We start from the raw sequence: 20,904 nt of genomic DNA, 5'->3' as shown, positions 1-20,904 counted from the left end.
GCTAAAGCCATGCAAAGAGGGCACGGCCCCTGGCTCCAGCTCCGCCCCGGGCACCCTGCGGAAGCAGAGCGCAGCATTCGACAGCAACGCAGCGACCACGGCACTGGAGCTTTATCCTGAGCGCTGGAGCCAGGAGCCCATGGCCCAGGACCGGCTCCGGCTATAATCAGTCAGGACTCCTGGGACGGACGCCGCGCAGACGGGACGTAGCCAGAGCGTTCTCACCACACTCGCCTCCGCTTGCGCTCTGGCAAAGTCTAGAGCTGCAAACGGAGTGGGGCCCTGGTGTGCCGGCCGCTGGACAGACACGTCCTGAGCGGTCCGCCCCAAGGAGCTTCCAGACCAGGCAGGCACAGGGCGGGAGGGGAAAGACGTGTGTGTGTGTGCGTGTGTGCGTGCGTGTGTGTGTGCGTGTGCGACCTGCCCAAGGGCCGTGGTCAAGGCCGTGAGCCAAAATGGTCAGAAGGGGTCACCAGTTAGGGGAGCGGACAGGCCGCTGGCAGCTCGGGCACCCACTGCTAGAGGCCACTTTTCAGAAGGCTGCCTGGCCCCGTCCAGGGTTTCAGCTGGGCCCGTCTACGCTCCCTTTGAGCTGGGCAGGAACCAGCCCCAGTGCCAGCACCAGCCCAGCCGAGAAACCTGAACTCCCCATGCCGCCGCCAGCTGCTCTTTGGGGGTGGGGGGGGCAGGGCTGCACCAGGCACCTCTGGCTGGGAGGGGGACTCTGGCGGCTGCAGAAGAGCTCAGCTCAAGACAGAAGGCGACTGTAGAAAGCCTGGAGATAACAGGTCCCTGACATGGGAAGTGTCGCCCTGGGGCGTTATCAGCAGGTCCCATGCTGCCCGGCCCTTATCACAACTCTCTCTAGGTCACTGATAAGATAGGGACATGTACCTACCGGAGCACCCCCCAACGGCAGCCCAGCCTGGCACGAGGCAGGGAGGTGAGAGGGTGGTGGGCCTGTGACAGCCCTAGCCGTCAGCTGAGAGTGTGTGTGAGCAAGTGTGAGTGTGTGTGAGCGAGTGTGTGTGTGAGCGAGTGTGTGAGAGTGAGTGAGTGTGAGAGTGAGCAAGTGTGAATGTGTGTGAGAGTGAGCGAGTAAGCAAGTGTGTGTGAGTGTGTTAGCAAGTGAGTGTGAGTGAGCAAGTGTGCAAGTGTGAGCAAGTGTGAGCAAGTGAGTGAGCGAGTGTGTGTGTGAGTGAGAGTGAATGTGTGAAAGTGAGCAAGTGTGTGTGAGTGAGAGTCAGCGAGTGAGTGAGCAAGAGTGTGTGCAAGTGCGAGTGTGCAAGCGAGAGTGAGCGAGAGTGCGAGTGAGTGAACGAGTGTGCGTGAGCGTGTGTGGGGCAGGGTGGGGGGTTGGATAATGAGGGAGGAGAGAGGTGGGCTACAGGACCCCCCTTTCCCCAATCTAAATGGCTTTTGGCCGGGCAGTCAGCACGATCTAGTGAGCGGGGCCTTAAGGGGGGCTCTGTTCCCAGCTCTGCTGGGGTGGCAATGGGCAAGTCCTTTCCTCTCCCACCGCCTCCCTGCCTGTGCATGCGGAGCGCCAGCTCTCTGGGGCAGGGATGGGCGTGCAGCCCCTAGCGCGTGGCCCTGCTTCGGTGCAAACTGGAGGATTTGGGGGTGGAGTGGGCTGGTGGGTCCGTGGGCCGGGAGCGGCTGGCTCGGCAGGTCGGGAATGGGCTACAGAGCCTCTCGCCCCCAGGTCACTGGTCAGCGGCGACAGGACGTGCTGCGCGCTGACCTCCACCAGCTGCACTAGCGACCGCAGTCCGGCTTCCGCTTCGTGCGCAGCCATCGCATCCAGCGGGCTCGGTGCAGAGACCTGAGCAAGACAAGCTGGTGCGGGGGGGCCCGTCCGGGGCAGAGCAGGGGGGGCATTCGGCTCTGAACGGGCCCCATTTCCATCCCCAGGGCTCAGGGGCCAGCACCTTTCCCCAGCGCCGCCCAAAGGGTTTGCCATGTTTTTATTACCCTACAAAGCTAGAGAGCATTCCCGGGCCGGGTCCTGCCTTCCACGCTGCCCTGGGGCGAAGCCAAGGGACCCGCTCTGCCCCGGGGAGGAATCCCCTCAGCACAAGGAACAGGGACTCCAGGCAGAGAGCAGCGCGCCCAAGGCCCGGCCAGAGCGCTGCCGAGCTCCTGCTTTTCTCATCTGTGAAACAGGCACTAGAGGCGCTAGGGGTGAGTGTAAATTAGCTCCAAGGCTGCTCTTGCAGGAGCAAGAATAAAGGGGGGGGGAGGTTTAAAGCCCCGGGGTCCCCACCAGCCCTGGCACTGGGCAGAGCCAGGCTCGGGCGGGGGCGGGGTGGGGGAGGGCATGGCCCAGCTCTGTACGGTTTTACTGCTGCAATCAGAGGAGAAATTCAAACGCGTCCCTGCTTCCTCTGGCGTTACCTCAGGATGCGCTGCAGTCACTGCTAATGCATCTGGACTCATTTACAGGGATGAGAAAATGTTTCCAGGTTTCCCACAAAGTCCCATTAAGATCCCAGTATGACTCTATTTTTAGAACCCTCATCAACAAGGCCTCTGAAAAAACACCGCGGCGTTTGGCATTCCGTTCCAGAAAGGCCTTAAAGGGCCCGCGGCCACGCAGGCAACATTTTCCAAAGTGCCTAAAAGGACTTAGGAGCCACTGACTTTCTGTGAGGCTCGGGGCCAGATTTTCCAAGGGGTTGATGCACCAGGTGGAGTTTATAAAAATGCCCAAGTGAGTTAGGTGCCTAATTCCCATTGAAAGTCAAGGTGGGGGGCCTAACCTCCTTAGGGGGGGTTATGAATCCCACTAGGTATGATCAGCATCTTCAGGCACCTAAATCCCTTTGGCAATCTGGCCTTTATGTGCCTAGATCACTTTTGAAAACGGGAGTTCAGCTCCTAAGTTACACAGGAGCTTTTGGAAATTTGAGCCTTCGTGACTCCCAGAGCCTAGGGAGAAGCGGGTCACTAGACACTGCACCTGGGCAGGACTCCCAGGCAGTCACACGTTGCTGGGCCGCTGACTCAGCTAAGCATGAAGAGCCGGATACAGTGCAGGGAGCCAGGCGCAGAGCTTGTCACTCCAGTGGGACAAAGCCCAACATCTGCCCGGGAGGGTTTGCCCGGTTGCCTCCCAGGCACGAAGTGCGGAATTCACCTGTGGGCAAAGGATCCCCCGTGGGGTTCATAGACCCTTTAAATTCCACAAGGCTGCGAGTCCCCTGTACTGGCTCCTCCAGAATTTAGAGCACCACAGATCCTTCTGACAAGCAACAGCTCCACAGCCAAGGGTTCCCCGGCCAACACTGCAGCCAAGAAGAGAAACTGACTCACAACTAGCTAGAAACAAAAGTGAAACTGACACGGCCTTCAGCTGGGGCGGGATGGAAGGGACCCAGAGCAGCCTGCCCTGAGCAAGGAGAGCCCTTCGCTGCAGTCGCCCATGGGCAGATGTGCACGTTACACGGGCCATTCCCCAACTCCCTTGTCAGCCTCACAACCAGGCACAGACTCTGCAGCTGGCACCTGCAACTCTCCCCAGGGCAGTGGCACAGTGAGTGCCCCTTGCTGGCTGGCCTGCGGCACGGCTTAGAAGGCACATGACAGGGCCTGGCTAATTCTCCTCTGACTTAAATCGGGGCCGGATTTGGACGGCGGCATGAGCCGACCGCCGTCTTGGCCCAGAACTGGGGAGCTCCCGAGCGAAAGGCGGCGTAAGCTAGAGAGCCGGGCTCGAGCGCCGGGGGCTACCAAGGGTGCATCTGCACAGCGAGCGTGGAGTCTCCGAGCCCAGGCCGAGAGATGCCCCCGCCCCAGGCCCCAGGCCCAAGCTGTCCCAGTGCTGCTCGGCTGGAGCAGGGCCCAGGATCTGTCCCAGGAGGACTGGGGCTGTCCAAGGCGGGGGGTGGGGTCAGAACTAGGCCTTCTCCCTCCACATCCGTCTCCAGACGCAACATGTGTGAGCCTCATTGGGCATGCTCTGCAGACAGCTCGAATGTCATCTTAGCGCGGCTCAGCTCCAGTGCGGGCAGCGATCGCCAGCAGTGACCCACGCCGCAGCCTACGCAGGCGATCAGCTTCCTTGGTGAGGCGCGGCAGCCGCTGGAGGCCAGGCCCGGCGAGTGGATTAAACCCCCTCGCCCCCGGGGCTTGTCTTCCTTTCACAAGCGTGCTCCACAGACTGGCTTCTGTTCCAAAGGGGCTCCAGCGGCACGGGGGCCCCGGTCGAGGGGGGACCTGGCAGGGCTCGATGCGGACAGACCTAACGCAGCCAGGCACAACAGGGCTCTCTGCACTTCAGGACACCAGGCAGGGTAGGACGACCCGGACTGCAGGACCGGACACCGCACGCAATCAGCCGCTGCAGCGCTGTCACCGTGGGCTGTATCCTGCGCTGGCCGCAGGCCCAGAGCGCAGTTCCTCCTGCTCCAAAATGCTAAAGAAGATTCTCTGCTAGGTGGTAGGCGCCCAGGGACTAGGCCCCATAGCTACACTGTGCTGATTCTCTCCAGTAGGGGGCAGAAGTGCACACCCTGCACCAGCCAGTTCCGCATGCTGCATTCGGGAGTGAACTGGAGGGGGTGAGACCTCCCCCCTTGCCAAAAGGCTGGAGCAAAGCCTGAGCCAAGATGGAAGCTGGGGGTGGGAGGGGCACAGAGCGCATCCTCCCAAGGTTGGCCAGCGGTGAGGCCGAGCGGTGTAGCAGGTTGGGTACCCAGCGGGGACTCAGGAGCCCTGGGTGCTAAGCCCGGCTCTGCCACTGCCCTGCCGTGCGACGCTCTGCAAAGTCATGTCTCCTCGCCTCCTTTGCCTTGTCTGGGCAGAGGGGAAGCTCTTTGGGGCAGGGACTGTCTCTCGCTGTTTGCACGTCCAGCTCAGAGCACAACAGGGCTCTGCACTCAGGGCTGCTGCAGTAAGAAGCCGGAGGAAAAAGAGACGGCAAGGAGGAGAAAACGCACGCCCAGTCTGGGAAGTGGCTGATCCCTGAGAGCCAGGAAAGGCAGAGCAGAGAGCAGGGGAATTTCCCTTGCTTTTCCTACAAACTCTTCTCCGGGTGCAATTAAAGAGATTTGTTTAATAAACTCTCTGGAGAGAGGAGCGGGAAGGTGGGCTGGGCCTGGAGCCAGCAGCTGTGCTCCGACATGCCTGGTTCAGTGGCTCCCGGCCCCTTTGATCATCACCCAGGGCAAGGCACAGCTCTCGCTGGCTTCCCGGATGCGACTGGAGGGTGGGGATTTGCCATCCCTGGGATTGTCAGAACGCCCCAGCCCGTGGCGCGCAGCTCCCTCTCCTGGGCTGTCCTGGGGCTCTGTTCCGGCCCCGGGAAGAACAAACCAACCCCGGCCCACCAGCCAGTCAGAGCAATTCTGGCCTGGGAACCCCTTGGCCTAGCCCAAGCCACAGCTGGGGAGCAGCAGAGACCCCCAAAGGCAGGCCGCTATGAGAATTCGGGGCGGGCGGCCTACAGCCCACCCCCTCCATTCATCCCCAAGCCATCTCGCACACTCACACGGCCCTTCCTGTGCACACCCAGGCGGCTCGTCTCCTCCCTTTCACTAATTTACACGCACAGTGCTACTGGCGTGTGCCCAGGCATTCCCACGCACCTCTGCCTCCCCCCTCGGACAAACACACACAGCTCCCCGTGCGCACACGCACACAGCCTCGCGCACCCAAGCACGCCGTCTTGCACACACGTACACGCCCGTGCACGTCCCCCCCGGCACACAAACACACCGACACATACACTCTCTCCCAGGGCCGGCTTTAGGCCAATTCCACCAATTCCCCTGAATCGGGCCCCGCGCCTAAGAGGGCCCCGTGCCCAGTGAGAATCTCTTCCCTGGCTAGAGGTGCCTTTTTAATTTTTACTCACGCGGCGGCGCTCTGGGTCTTCAGTGGCACTTCAGGGGTGGGTCCTTCACTTGCTCTGGGTCTTCAGCGGCACTTCGGCGGCAGGTCCTTCAGTGCCACCGAAGACCTGGAGCGAGTGAAGGACCTACCGCCGAAGTGCCGCCAAAGACTTGGAGCACCGCCCGGTGAGTACAAGCCCCACGTGTGTTTTACGTTTTTTTTTGTTTTTGTTTTTTAATGTATAGTCATCCCTGCCGGGGCCCCGTCGAAACTGTTCGAATTGGGCCCCACACTTCCTAAAGCCGGCCCTGCTCTCTCCAACACCCATCTCGCATGCACGGCCACTTCCATCAAAAAACCCTTTACTCTGCACTTTTCAGCAGCGCGGCTTCATCTGTATGCACCCCGTGGTGCACGCTAGCCCAGGCGGACAGGTTACTAAAGGAGATTTTACAGCCGTGCTCAGAGAGGTTCACATTACAGTTCTCTCCACTGTCTCACTTTCCTTAATCCCGGGGCCGGGGGGGGGGGGGGGGAGAATTGGGGGAAGGGGAGGATGGCATGAAGATCCCAACTGCAGCCAAGCAATGCTGGTGATAAACCTCATCCATCCCCTGATTTATCTGGAGTTTCAGCCTAGTGCTTTGCAGCAAACGCCATGATTGGAGGCTACCGAGGAAAACCTGGCAAGCCACCAAAGTTACCCTCCCAGGCTGCAGGGGCACGGCTGCTGCAAAGATGGGAGAGGTGTGGGGCAGTGGGGAGGGCACCCCCCCCCAGATCAGTGGCCAGGCGGGCCTGGTTTGGCTCTGTGAAAGAGAACAGGATGGAAGCGGGCAGGGTCCCCAGCTAAGCTGGCCGGGAAATGGTTTTTGGAGCTGTGAAAAATTTAGACAAACTCAAAAAAAGGTTTCCCAGAAATTTTTCATCAATGGTTTGTGGGCGTCTGTCAAAAATTGATATTTCCCCCTCTGTTCAGCCACTAAAAGGGGGGGGGGGGAAATTGCCTCCAAACCAAACATTTTTCCATTTTTGGGTGCCAAATATTTTTGGGTTTCAGTTGTGGAGTAAAAAAATGTTTTGCTTGTTTGCCTTTTCTTTTACACTCTCCCTGCCTCGAATACGATCACAGTCAGACACAGGCCGGATATTCTGGCCTTAGTGCTAATTGCAGATGGACACTGGCAGGAGACGGGGAAGCCATGGTTTAATGCACTTTTAGAGAAACAGCTGATCAATAAATCAATCCCCGGCGCAGTATTTTCCATGCCACAAAAATGGGCTCAAACCAGGGAGCAGGGAGCGCCTCGAAATTCCTTCCTAGGGCTTTGGAACAACTAAGGAAGACGCTGGTTTCCTGACGGGCCACCTCGTACTTCGTGCTGACTCCAGCTGGCCCAAGACGTGGGGAGTTGATCTGGCGTGAGGAGGGGGCAGAGCGAGGATGGATGAAGGGAGCTGCATGGCTCTCACTCATCCTCGCACTGGCCCGCATCCTGGGCCAGCCAGAACGGGGCTCAGCACAACCGGCGGGGTGGCCCGTCAGGAAACCAGCGTCTTCCTTACTTGTTCCAGAGCCCTAGGAAGGAATTTCGAGGCGCTCCCTGCTCCCTGGTGTAACCTGCCTTGCCCCGGCTCAGTATGCTGGGTGCACTGCCCGGCTCCCGGCTGGCAGAATCCCAGCCCCTCTCTCCGTGTTTCAGGGTGTCCAAAGCCATCAAACCAAACAGCAGCACAGAGCCCCCCTCCCCAAGCTCCCTGCCCCGGGGCCCAGGAAAGAAAACAAAGCCAACGGGACCCTCCCTGCATGACCCCTCCTGGCAGAGGCCTGGGGCCAGGGATCAGCCGTGCAGGGAGACTGGAGGTCAGCACAAGGGAAGGGAACTCCTGTCCTCCACCCGCAACCGCGCAGCTCTGGGGAGCATCCCGGGCGCTGGGGGTTATCAGGGCACGGCAGGGGGCGGGCGCTGATCTCGGCTGCATTGGCGTAAATCCGGAGTCTCTCTCCAGGGGTGATTTCTGCCAGTGCCTGGATCCAGCCTGCTGCCCCACCGACCGGCCTTCCAGGGCCTGTATAGATCAAAGCCAACGCCATGACTGGCGCCTGGGGAGGCTCGGGTGCCACCACCAGCCTGGTCCGGAGAGGCGCTGAGCACCTCCGGCTCCATCCAAGCCACAAGCTAGCGGCTGCGTCTCTGAGTGGATCCCAGCAGGCTGCTGAGACAGGGGAGAGCATCTGATCTGGTGGTTCCTTCTGGCCTTAAACGCTGGGATTCCCCAGCCTAGGAACCTGCCCAAGCCTGAGAAAATCTCAGGCTGAGAGAGAGGCGCAAAGGCGGAGAATTCAGAGCAGCAGAGCGGGCTCAGAAAGTCAGAACGATAACCCCTCCCCCCCCACCCCTCGGTGTAGCGAACACCCAGTATCTCCTGGGGCGATCCTACAAGACAAGCTACAGGCCGGGAGCGGTAGGGCTGGTGGGGGGCGAGCGATGGCTCTGCCGACAGACACGCTCGTAGCCCGGGAGCTGGTGGCCCTGGCTGCGGGAGTCGTGCTGACGGCAGGAGACCCGAGCGTCCGGCTCAGCCCGTGTGGGAACAAAGTGAGAGCAGGATCAGCAGGGGAACTGTCCCCACAAGGGTTTGGCTGCTCCCCCTACCACGCGGCCGTGCAGCCGTGCGCGCGGGTAATTACCGACACTCCGGCAGCGCCCAGGAAGAGGCGCAGCGGGGAGCGTTACGCTGGGCTTGGGAGTATTTCCTTTGCCGTTCCCGCCCCCCAGCTGACCCCTGCTGCTTTCGGTGCCCGTCCTCCTGTGTCACTGCAGCCACCATCGCGGGGGGTTCAGAGTCTCGCTCTCCAGCACCCAGGCTGTACTGGGGGAGAGGAGGAGACGCTGCAAACCAGAGGCTGGAAAATCGAGTGTCCTCAGAGATTTGGGCCAAACAAGGGCAGCTTGGGCTATCTGGGGTGTACGGGGGGAGGGGAACCGATAGGCTGGGTGAGAGTGAAGCGGGGGGCAGGGGTCTGGAAAACCCAGCCCCTGACAGGTCAGGGATGACTGAAATGCCCCCCCATGCCCGTCTGGAAAGGTGATGCAGCAAACACCAGAGCTGCTGCGGCCTCCAACCGCTCGGATCTGGTGGGAGAAGGGGGAGAAGCCAGTGCCAGGCCGAGCCATCCCAACTGCTGGCTGCCATGCTGGGCGGCCACACCCCATCGCACAGACAGAATCCCGGCGCTTCTGGGGAAGGGGGAGGGAAATGAACAGGGACAAATTAATCCACTGGCCGTGAGTGAGACGGAAAGATTCCCAGCCCACGTGACGCGGGCGAGAGCTGAGAGCCCCAGAATAAACTGAAGTGATTTACTCTGGCGCTACACAGAGAATCAGCTACCCACAACTCCAAGGGAGTCGGCCGTATCCCTGGTGACAACACAAACCCAGAAAGGAAAGTCCCAGTGGCTTGTTTGCCAGGCCGGATCTGCCAGCTGAAAAATTACAGGCTTATAAAACGCATGGGGTGGGCGTGTGCCTTCAAAAAATGTTGGGATCAGAAATAGAGGGCCTGACTCTGATGATCTCCTTATAATTAGAGAGGGAACCTGAACCACAAAGTTCAGCCCCAGGTCAAAACTCGCCCAAAGTTTGGCGAGGGAGTTTTGTTTTGGCCTCTTGTTCCGACGGGGTGAAGCTCCCCACTGTGCATTCCAGCATTCAGCGAGGTCCCCACCGAGACCTCAGACCAGGGCTCGAGCCCTGCCTCGCCCCGGCACTGACTCTGCACGCGGCTGCAGTTCACCCCCAGGGTCTATATGGAAACCGCGCGGCCAAATGAGCTGCACCAATGAGATGCGATCGGCAGGGCAAATGTCACCCAACTTTTTGTGTGTTTGAATAAAGTCACGTGAGCTCAAGTCATTATGGTCTTGGGGTTTGGGCACTAGACTGGGGAGCCCGGAAAAGAGGGTGCTGTGATGGGTTCAGCCACTGACCTGTTTTGTGAACTTAGGGACGTTTCCGTGCCTCGGTTTCCCTTTGTCTGTTTAGATTGTGAGTGCCAGGAGTAGGGACGTTCTCACCACGTGTGTGTAAAGGGCACAGCGGTTGGGGTCACTGGGGCTGTTCTCGAATACAGTGGATAATAGCCTTCCCATCTTCAACTCCCTTTTACAGCACCAGGGTTTGCAACGAAGTAAACCCGCTGGGCTGTTCCAGTGGCATCGCCGCCCACCAGAACAGAGTTCAAGGCACCAGGAACAGCAGAGGACGGGGACTCGAACTCTCTCACCGGAGAAGAATTAGGCTGGGGTCTTTAAATAGCACATGGACCCACCTCCTTTTGAAAGGGATCGCTCAAGAAAGCCTGGCAAGGCCCCCCCACACACACTGCGCTTGGTTTTACTGGGTAAGTATCAGGCACGTCCGCTCGATTGTCCCTGGCGTTGCTGGAGATAGGATGGCCACTTGCCCGGTTTTACACCAGACGGGGTCTCCTTTGGGCTGCTCTGTCCCCTCTCCGGTACCGGGCGATAACCAGACATGGTTCTGTCCGGTACTGGACGGGGGACGCCCTTTGGAAGAGTGCACCGCTCCGGCTCCACCAGCGTGACCTCGCACGCACTGTGCATAATAGGCATGCTGCTGGGGGCGGGGCAGGCAGGCAGGCAGGGGAGGGAAGTGCCGAAATGTCCGGTATCGCGGGAATGTGGAGGCCTTGTTAGGATGCGTCTTGTACCCTCCCTACCCAGGGTGCTCAGTCTTTAGCAAAGGCTTTCTCCACCGCTGGAGTTCACCGGGGGTGAATCAAACCAAACCAAAGCCACCGCAGAGCACCCGGCGCGCTCGGCGCCTGGGTCTGAGCCTTGCCTGGCTGTGAGCAGCCCTGCTGCAAAGCCCTGCCCACGCGGCTGTCCCCTCGCTGGCACTGCGCTTCCCCCACATGTTGCTAGGACGTATCCCGGGGGCTCCCTGCTGCAGTGAGCAGAGCTGGTCGGTGATTCCTTCCCAGCCAATTGTGGGAGACGCCGCCTGTCCTACTGGGCACAGCGGGGAACTGTGGGCAGGCGCTGGAGGACTAGCAGCACAGAGCGGTTTGGCCTCAGTCACATTGCAAAGCGGGTTCCCAGCCTGAGTCAGGGCAGGGCAGCCACCTCCGGCCGGGCGGCTCAGCACAGGGCTCAAACACCACCCCTCTTGGGGGAGAGGGTTTTGTTTGTGGACAGGAGCAGGGTAGGGGCAATGCCAGGTTCAGAGCCTGGGTTAACTCGGCGTTAAACCGCCTGCTCTACACGCGGCACTTTTCCCAGTACAGCAACGTCGGGACTGTGACATCTCACAAGCCCGGGTGTGGGTGCGGGTGTAAAGGTGTCTTAGCCCTTCCAGTCCAAGGTAACTGTGTCCACACTGGGGGTGGGGGAGGGGGAGGACAGATTTAACGTACACCTGTATAGTTACAGCCGTGCACCTACAAATCTCTCCCTCGCTCAACAACCCGACTTTCATTTATGCACAGACTATTCCACACTAGACGGGACCTGAGCTTCTCATGGAAAAAAACCAAGGAGAACATAAAACAACTCCCAAGCCCTCTTTAGCCATCGCCAGGACGCAAAGGAACCGGTGCACAAGGCCCATTTCTCTGTTCCTCGGGTCACCTCTACGTTTCGACTCAGCGATGAGGCTGGCTCCAGCACCCAGCTATAACCTCCCAACATTCCTCATCCAGATCCTGATTTCACTGCTAGGGACCAGCACTAACTGAACCGCCCGAGCCTCTGGGAAGAGTAAAAGTGAGCAACACCAGGAAGCGAGGTCACTGAGCCCATTTGAACTACAGCTCCCAGAATGCTCCTGTAACCAGCATGCCCTAAAATAAAGCCACAGACCATGTTTATCAGCTCCCAGCGCCCTTAAAGAGACACTGTCAGGAAATTCAGGCCTGACATTGAGATTTTGTTTATTAAACTCTCCGATTAATAGAAATCCTCTCTTGATTTTCCCCCAAATGTCATTGGAAGCCGGTTTTTTTATTTTAATGTAATCTCCCCACCCGCTCTTTGGAGCTTAGCAACCCAAACATTGCAGTATGGTGCCAGCACATGAGAGTCTGAGGAGTCTGTTTTCATTGCCAGGCTGAGCAAAATGCTGCAAATAAACCAACCGCAGAAAGGAGGAAAAGAAAATTAGATGCCTAACATTAATTATTGAAGGGTATTTTGGTAACCCAGATGAGGGTTAATAATTTAATGTATGGAGCCCAAGTCAGCTCTTAGTTATACTGTGTGAGTCCATCGGAACTGACGCAGTTTGTAAACCAGAATCACATCTGGTCACTGGTTTTAAACAAACAGTGTCCAAAGGAGGTAACTAAACAGTCTGTGATGTATCCCGGAGGACCCGACTCCCCGGAAGTCACTAGAATTTCCTGGGGGAGCTGAGAGAGGAAGCTAGCTCGGATGCACAGACACTCACATATACAACCATACACTGAAACGCGCAGTGCAAGACCCTGCCATCTCCATGTTACTGATCCGACCCGTCCCTGCACCCCATGTCTCCCCAGCTCCAGATCTGAGCTCCCTGCAGGCTCTGTTGCCTGCTCGTATCCGGGTTCATAAATTGCACTAAAAAGGGGATCTATTTTTACCGACCCAGCTTTTAAAATTAGACCAGGCAGAAGGAGCCAAATCTCTGCTAAGCCACTGCAGAGCATGAGGGCACGGCTGGGAGACGTGGCCGAGCCCCCGGCCTGCACGGTGGAGGGTGGGCACAGACAGTGGGAGAACGTGACATGGGCGAGAGAGAGAATCGCCAAGGTTACATTTAAAGAAGGGGCCCATTGTTTTTCCCAAACAATGCGCAGCAGATGGGAGAATCGAAAGTATGTTGCAACCTTCCCCCCCACACACACAACCCACGAGTTCCTAGCTAGTTACCCCTCATGTTTCAGCACATGATCTGAGATCACTGCTGGAATTCACTGCCTGAGCGGCTGTCTCATCTCCTCTGACCTCCCCTTGCAAAGAGGTACCAGGGCTCCCCTTTTTGAATACCTGAGCCCAGCCCCGCAGGGCCCTGGAGCCAAGCCAGACAGCACTCTCAGACCTGGGCTCGGAGCCACCAGCCCTGCCAAGTCATTTTCCAGCACAATTCAACTGAGGTTCATTTGAAGTGAGTTTTTCAAGGCACTCCCTCTTAGGAAGGACTATTTTCTTCACGGATGCCCACACCCGGGGGACCTGGTGCTCCTCCGCCTGACGCCACGGTAAGTCAGGTGTCGCTGGGCTGAAGGCATGAATGGGCCCAGCGGGAGTAAACCAGCACAGCCTCAACGTGAGTGGAGCTGGGCAACCGACCCCCTTCACACAAGCCCCCACATGGGCTGTGGAACGAGGACAAAACAGCACAACCACCAAGCACATCTCCTGTCCCTCCTCCACCCAGATAAAGACCTAGCCAAGGGGGGGGGGAATTCAAGGGCCGGGGGCTCAGAAGGTGGGGGCTTATCAAGTGAGACGACAAGATCATGTGGTTCCCCAGGCCAAGGTCAGTCTCAGAGAGCTGTAGCAATGACACATGGGAAAGCCCGATTTCACCTTCCCACACATCCACACACACCCAGTCCAAAGCCGCACTGCTCCCCACACAGGTGCTGCGTTTCCTTTTAACCACATACTTCCCCCCACGGCTCCTACCCCTTGGGTGATGCTGGGCAGCGACCCCCTTCTCTGGGAGGTTTAAATACCCATACAGGGCTCCCCTGGTCAGCGGTTGCACACGGTTAGTTCCCTGGATCTTCCCCAGAAGCAGAGGTGGGTCCACCCAGAACCCGGGATCCAGGCACCTCCAGACTGCCACCCGAATGCAGATTATGGCCCTGAACTTCACTCTGCTCGTCTCTGAAACCCTGCAAGCGTCTCCTCAGCTCTGCGACACCAAACGTGGGACCAAGACCGGAGACGAGCATCCGGGAAACGTGACCAAACCCCTCTGCAGAAGAGGAAAGCGCAGCTGATATGGGATTCCCTGATGCGGGGTAAACCCAGAGGAAAAGCCTGTCCCAGGCCAAGAACTAGAATAACAACGAGGGAGCGAACGCCAGAGGCCCAATTCTCCTGCCCTCCAGCACGGCAGGTGCTTTACGCTCCCAGGCACTGGTCACTGACTGCACAAGGGCCAGAGGTGGGAGCTGAAGCTGCCGTGGGCTCGATGCAGGAACCCCTGGGTGGATTCTCTGGCCTGTGCTGTGAAGGAGCCAGTGGTCCCTCTGGCCTTAGGCTATAGGAATCTTCCCCAGGAGCATTTTTCTTTTCTTTTCTTTTTTTTGGGGGGGGGAGGGAGAGAAGCAGGGGGAGAGACTGTGATTTGGTGCCTCTGACGGATTTCAAAGGGGAAATATTCGCTGCTCAGAAGTAGCTTTAGGAATTCAGGGTAAGAGTTCATAGAATCATAGGACTGGAAGGGACCTCGAGAGGTCGTCTAGTCCAGTCCCCTGCCCTCAGGGCAGGACTCAGTATTATCTAGAGTTACCCCTGGCTGGGACAGTCCTACCTTATCTGCAAACCAGGGGGTGGATGGACTCAACCAGAAATAATAATAAATAATAATTAATCAGCAGGTCACATGCTTTCTTGCTTCTGCAGGCCGAGCGTATTGCACATACTAGAGGCTCCTTGCATTAATAATAATAATTAATTGCACTCATAATAAATTGCTCATCTAAGGCACCGTCCAGCTGAGGATCTCAAAGCACTTTGCAGTTATTAATTTAGCCTCAGAGCTCCCCCCCCCCGTGGGTAGGTGACTATCACTGTCCCCATTTTACAGATGGATAAACCAAGGCACAGAGGGGGAAGTGTTTTGCCTGAGGTCACACCCCAGGAGCCAGCGGCAGAGCTGAGAGTGCGGTGCACTAACCGCTAGCTCACGCTGCTGTCCGAGGGGACAGGAGTGAACCTGGGTCTCGGTGGAGGGAAGCCCCATGTCAAGGAGAGAGAGCTGGACCGTGTGCAATCGCGTCATTGTGCTTCTGGATCGGAACCAAGCCCAGCACTGCAGAGCCCTGGCCAGCGCTGCACTAGGCGGAGGTGCCAGGGCTATTTTAGTGCCTTGGACGAGCTCTGGCAGGGAAGGGACGATCCCAGAGCTGCTGCTCGTCGGGGGGACTCTTCTGGCCCACAAGCGAGGGCAGAGGGAGCCCCGCAAAGCCCAAACCTGGGGCAGGTCCACATCACCAGGAGGGCGGGGATCAGGTGAGGGTTTGGCCCATTCTGGCAGCTCCCGAAGCCAAACGAGGCTCCCTGCCGGGCATGCGTGGGAGCTTCTGCTGCTGGCTTGTCTCAGTCCCGTGCCACGGTGGGAGAGACCCACTCGATGGGCACAATTGTTGTCCTTGCTGCACTGGGCTAGTGGTGACTGACAGGCCACTACCAGCCCCCCAAGACATCTGGTCCCTGGCAAGTGCTAACCTAGGAGGGGCTGTCTAGGGGGCGAGGCGTGTGCATGGGGAGAGGCAGGACGGAGAGAAGGAGAGAGCTGCTGGGTTAAAGATCTTTAAGGTTAGAAAGTCAGAACTGAGGAAGCACCACAGCTAATGTCACTCATGCAACCTTAATTCTGCAGCCTCTCGCCTGTGTGCTTAACTACGTGCTCACACACCGTCCTGGCTCAACAGCCGTCTGCGAATCTAGGCCCTTCGTTTCCAGCCACAGGCCTGTCCCACTGCAGCTCCAGAGAGGGACAGGACACACGCTTTGCCAGCAGGCTACACAGTGCGTGGCTGTGGTAGGGTATCAGGCGGGTTCCCTTCCTGGAGCGGTGAGCAGAGCATGGTCTAGTGGTTAGAGCAATGATTGCAGCCAGCAAAGTCAAGCACACAGATTTGGCACCTTCCCTCCCAAAGGCAGCATGGCTGAGTCGCTGAGATGCAGCTTTGGCATCTGAGACCCTTGGGTTCTATTTCCAGACGCGGCCTTGTGCAAACTCAGTTACCTTATTTGCAAAATGTAGGGGGGACGACCGTCGCCTGGGCTCCTGGGGCTGGAACCTGAGGCCTGTCTCGGGAACTGCCCAGAAATACTAACGCCAGTAAAAGAGGCGAGATCAAAACCCAGGGGCTTCTCTCCCCCTTTCTCCAAGAGACACAGGCAGGTGGAACACGGCTGCAATGTGCACGACACCTAAGACAGGGGAGGTGAGCCTGCTCCCGGGCACTGCCTCCTGGGTGGTCAGCTAAGCCGCAGGGATCCTCCTGTCCCTGTGGCGTGTCTGTCTCCCCGGGGGTGCAGATCTGTGGGCCCCGACCCACACCCAGTGCAGGGGGCAGCAGGTGACCTGATGTGGGGGTTGCAAGAACGGGAAGCAAGAATCAGGTTAAAGCCACAGGAAAGTCCAGCCCCAGAGGGACTGACTGGCAGATGGAAGGAGAAGCGAGCGGGGTGTCTTGCTAGTCTCCTGCCCCACTGACATCACCCTCCTTCTGGGGGGCAGCTGGGGAGCTGAGGGGCTGGGACCCCAGAGCAGACCGAGCCTTCGGTCCTTGCCCTTTCTCCTTCCCTCTTTTCAGTGGAGCTCCCAGGCCTAGCACAGACCCTCACAGTCGCTAAGGAGCAGAGGGAGGAGAGATTCAGGAGTAGACAACTTATGGCACGCAAGCTGCTTTTCAGGGGCACTGACACGGCCCAGGGCCTGGCCACCGTCCGGGGGGCTCTGCATTTTAATTTAATTTTAAATGAAGCTTCTTAAACATTTTTTAAATCTTATTTACTTTACATACAACAATAGTTTAGTTCTATATTATAGACATAGAAAGAGACCTTCTAAAAACATTAAAATGTGTTACTGGCACGCGGAACCTTAAACCAGAGTGAACAAATGAAGACTCGGCCCAGCACTTCTGAAAGGTTGCGGACCCCTGATTTCGCTGGAGCAAGTGGGCCCCGCAGCAGGGAAAGAGTCACTCAGACGCAAAGGGAGGGCTGGCTGCTCAATAATTAAATAAATATCAAGAATCAATATGGACAGAGCAAGCGATCCAGCCTCCCCCTCCAACGTGGCCCTGCCTCTGCCGAGTTTTGGTGGAACATGCAAAGAAACTTTCAAGCGAATATTTTATTCACAAAAAGAAACCGCACAAAGCACACACTCAGAGAGCCCACAACGGTAACACACAACGCAACCAGGGAATAGTCTCTCCTGTCAAATAACACACGCAACACCAACTGTGAACAGAACCTAAAAGAACACCCACATATCATATTGCAGCCTATGTTTTATAAACTAACACACACACAACACAGGGCCAATATGCTGTGATCTAAAGTAATACCTGCGGTCTATATGTTATAACCCAATATAACACAAACCCACACAACAGTCTCAGTGATCCCCTAAAACAACACACAGAGAGGGACTATTTGATGACCTAGAGTAACACAATGCACAACACAGGTAGTGATCTTTGCCACCCCCTTTAAAATAACATGCACATAAAATACACAACACCCAGAGCCTATTTTATCACCCAGAGTAACACAGCCACCCACAATGAATAGGTTCTCATTTAAAGCAACACACGCATAATCCATATTTTAACACAAACACAATATACACCAAGAAAATATGATCCCTCAGAATATCACACACAACACACGCCGTGAATATTTGTGACTTACACAATACACACTAGCCACGGTGCACAGAGTATCCCCTAAAATAACACACACACAGAGAGAGACACACACAGCGTTGCTCGTAGAGAGTCCACACACACACACACACACACGTGATTCCAACTTCGTACAAAGTTAGATCATTTCGAAGAAAAACTGTCCCCATCGTGCCCGTCCCCGCAAGCCCAGGCCTGGGGGGAGGCATGTGCCGTTCGGTGCAGAGGAAAGTTTCACGTGTATTACTGGGGGGGGGGGCGGCTGAAAGCAATTAGTTATAGGCCGATTCTTTCCCCTCTAAATGCCCATGAGTGCCCCGAGGCGAGCCGGCTGCGAGCTGCCCGTCGCGCTTTTTAATTACACCCCAAATGCCCCCCATCCCCCCTCTCTCCCCAAATGCCCCCCCAAACCCTGCAGTCTCCGTGCACCCACCCACCCACCTCCCGCCGCATGACAAAACAACAACAACAACAACCACACTCGCAACCCTGCGAACCCAGCCCCAGTGAAAGTGAAGGGGGGGGGGGAGAATCACTAGACAGAAAAAACAACCCCCCGCCTAATAAAAACAGCGGCAAGACCCGAGCGTCATCCCCGCTGCAGACAGCCCGGATCTTTACACACACCAGAAATCCCGCCCTTTTCTTTAACTGTAAAACTATTTTGCACTAATGGTGGCAGAGAAATTGCTCCACCGAGAACCCCACCGATCTCCGCAGGGGCAGCGAATCCCTCTCTGTCCGCGTCCCAGCGACCAAGCACAGAGCCAGCGGTGAAGCAGGGGCTCGGAGGGAAGCCGCCGGAGGGGGTTTGGGGAGGGGGGACACGGGGGGCTGTTACCTGAGTTAAGCACAGAGGAGACGAATACATCCCGAGCCGATCTGGGAAACTGACTAATTGCAGCAGAGAGACCCAGGGCGCAAAAGTTACTGAGTCATTTCGAAGGCTGTAGCAGTTTTTCCCCGTCTCCTTCTCCGGAATCTCTCTTCTCTGGGGATGGATCGCAGGCGGGAGGGGGGGGGTGTCGGGCGGGACCCCAAAATCAAGAGAGAGCGAAAGATCCAACTTTAAGAGGGGAAAAAATCAACCCGAAATTTAAGACGAAAAAGACTCATCCTCAGCCGGGGGGGGGTATAGATCTCCGACCCCCCTAGAAGAGCCCCCCCAAATACAAAGTGGAGGGGGGCAGAGGGGGAGCGATCGGGGAAGTTAGAGGGAAATTCGCTCCATTGGAGACACGGGCACGAGAGAGAGAGAGGAAAGAAAGAATGAGAAAATGAAAAAAAAAAAGGAGCGAGGAATGAAGTGACGTTATGAAAAAGCCCATCCCAAAATATTACATCCCATTTAAAGATGCAGGATCCCCCTTTTGGCTGACATCGCTGCGCCGCTGCAGGGCGAAGCCGCGCTGGGAGTCGGGGGGGGGGGCAGAGTGGGGCGATGTGGGGGAATGCCTCGGTTCCGGGGCGGGGGGGGGCACAGGGTGGCTGGGAGATGCCAGGGCTTGCGGAGCGGCTGGGCAGAGCCCTTGGGATCAAAACTGCAGATTCATATTCGTCTGCTGGGCGGGCGGCCGTGGAGGCGCTGAGGATGGAAGCCCCAGTGGCTGGAGGTTCTGGGGAAGTCACTGTGTCAGGGATGGGGTGTGTGTCACACACACACACACACACGCACACGCAGCCCGCTCCCCCCTCGAGTTTCACTCCTTGCTGCTAACACATTGTCAACTCTGTATCTAGTAGCCAGCCAGACACATGCGTCTTCCCCGGCGGGAACTGCCCCAGGCCAACACGCCCGGGAAGGCACCCAAGGGTGGCTCTGGATGAGGGGGGGGGGGGTTGGAGCTGGCGGAAGGGCATCGCCCGATATGATGTGTGTGTGCGGGGGGGGGGGATCTTCTGTTAACATCTGGACCCAGGGCACGTAGACAAAACAACAACAACCACCCAGACGCGCCTAACCGCCCCTGCGGGTCACTCTCCTTCCGACCAGCCCGGCGCCCGCTTAGGGGGAAAGAGACCAGACCAGAAGCGAGCCCGGACACGCAAGTGGCAGCCCGAGCCCCCCACCCCGGTGTCCCCCTTCAGCCCAGCACGGGCGCCTAGTGCAGAGAAGCGGCTCCGAGAGCAAAATCCGGATCTACAGAGCCGGTCCCCAGCGCAACAGGCCGGAGCGGCCCTGGGAAATGTTAGTGCCAAATCAACAGCCAAGCGGGGCTCTAATCGCGCTGTCACCAGCCCCCCCGGCAGCCGCCTTTCTGCAGGGCCCCCCTGGGATCACACCCTGCGAGCCGGCCAGTCACACCCCGAACCCCGCTCACTCCGCAGGCTTTAGCGTAGTCACTTCGTTTGCTGTTTGCTGCAGCAGGCGAGTGAACTCCTCGGGCCGCTCCGGTTTCGCAGTGGGCGAGGGGGGGCGAGGCCATTCAGCGACAGGTGAGCATTAGCGGGCACATCTGTCGGGTTCCTAGATTCCTTGAGTCCAGCCGCGGCTAAGAGTTTGCAAAGCCGAGGGGGGGGGGGGTGGCGGGGGGGGGGGGACACTTGCTCAGTTCAAAATTAGTAACATCACTTCGCCTCCTTCCTCCACACAAACAGCGCAACGAGAACAGCAAAGAAAACACCCGCCCCAGTCAAGCTGCAAACTCCAAACCACAAATTCTGGCTGCATGAAGCGGCGAAAACAACCACCAAAAAATTCTGGAGGCTTTAATAAAACTAATGGGGTGGGGGGGAAGACACGTACAGAAAAACCAAAGGGAATCCCTGCTTCATAATTCTGAAAGTGAGACCTCAGCCCTGCTCTCCCATGGCAACATGTCAGACTCTCGAGGGTTGCGATTTTTGATCGACTGTCCCGCAACTTCTTTCTAAATTGCGTTGATCTTAGCAGTGGCCTTATTAAGCAAGAAGAAAACGGGAAGCGTCCTCTCGGGGTTCGGGGATTTTGCAGCACTTGGGGGGCGAATATTAAAACGAGTTTGGACCCGCATTGTCTGCGTGTGTCTATTCGGGGTGTGATATGGACTAGCCGCCGCTTTGCAGCTACAGCCGCCGAAATGCAGTGGCACCTACTTCGAATTATAAGGACAAAAATCCAGTCACCTTATTTTCCTGCTAGTTTAGACGCCTAATTAATCATAGCATCTCCACGGCCAATTACAAACCCTCGTTCCCCCCCTGACACTTTTGCTTTTCCAAATCCCACAGTGCTTCTCGCTGCAAAAAAATTCCAGAGGTCACCCCCCTCCCCGCAAAGGATTTTCTGCAGAAGAAAGTACTTTGCGCGGTTGATTTCCTGCGTATTGCAGCGTATTGCAGGCGGGGAGGGTTCGCTAGAGATTCCCAAATTCACTCGATGCTGCAAAGTTTGCAAGTCCCGAAGTTGCTAAGCGCTGCGGG

The 20,904-nt window shown here is 57.4% G+C and overlaps 1 protein-coding gene across 2 annotated transcripts in view; it reads right to left on the bottom strand.

Moving 5' to 3' along the window:
- Nucleotides 1-18,776, bottom strand: part of NFIC (nuclear factor I C) — a 142,454-nt gene extending 123,678 nt beyond the window's left edge. The window contains exon 1 of one of the 2 annotated variants that reach the window (XM_044998991.1): nt 18,344-18,776. In XM_044998991.1, coding sequence (XP_044854926.1) covers nt 18,344-18,373 — 30 coding nt within the window. In that variant the 5' untranslated portion in view covers nt 18,374-18,776. The remainder of the gene's footprint in view (nt 1-18,343) is intronic. The other variant, XM_044998992.1, reaches the window with a different exon arrangement.
- Between the last annotated feature and the right edge of the window lie 2,128 nt (nt 18,777-20,904).

The sequence above is a fragment of the Mauremys mutica genome, chromosome 24, assembly GCF_020497125.1.
Source record: "Mauremys mutica isolate MM-2020 ecotype Southern chromosome 24, ASM2049712v1, whole genome shotgun sequence".
Classification (NCBI taxonomy): Eukaryota; Metazoa; Chordata; order Testudines; family Geoemydidae; genus Mauremys; species Mauremys mutica.
The sequence above is the reverse complement of the archived record's forward strand: the minus strand, read 5'-3'. Positions and strand labels throughout refer to the sequence as shown.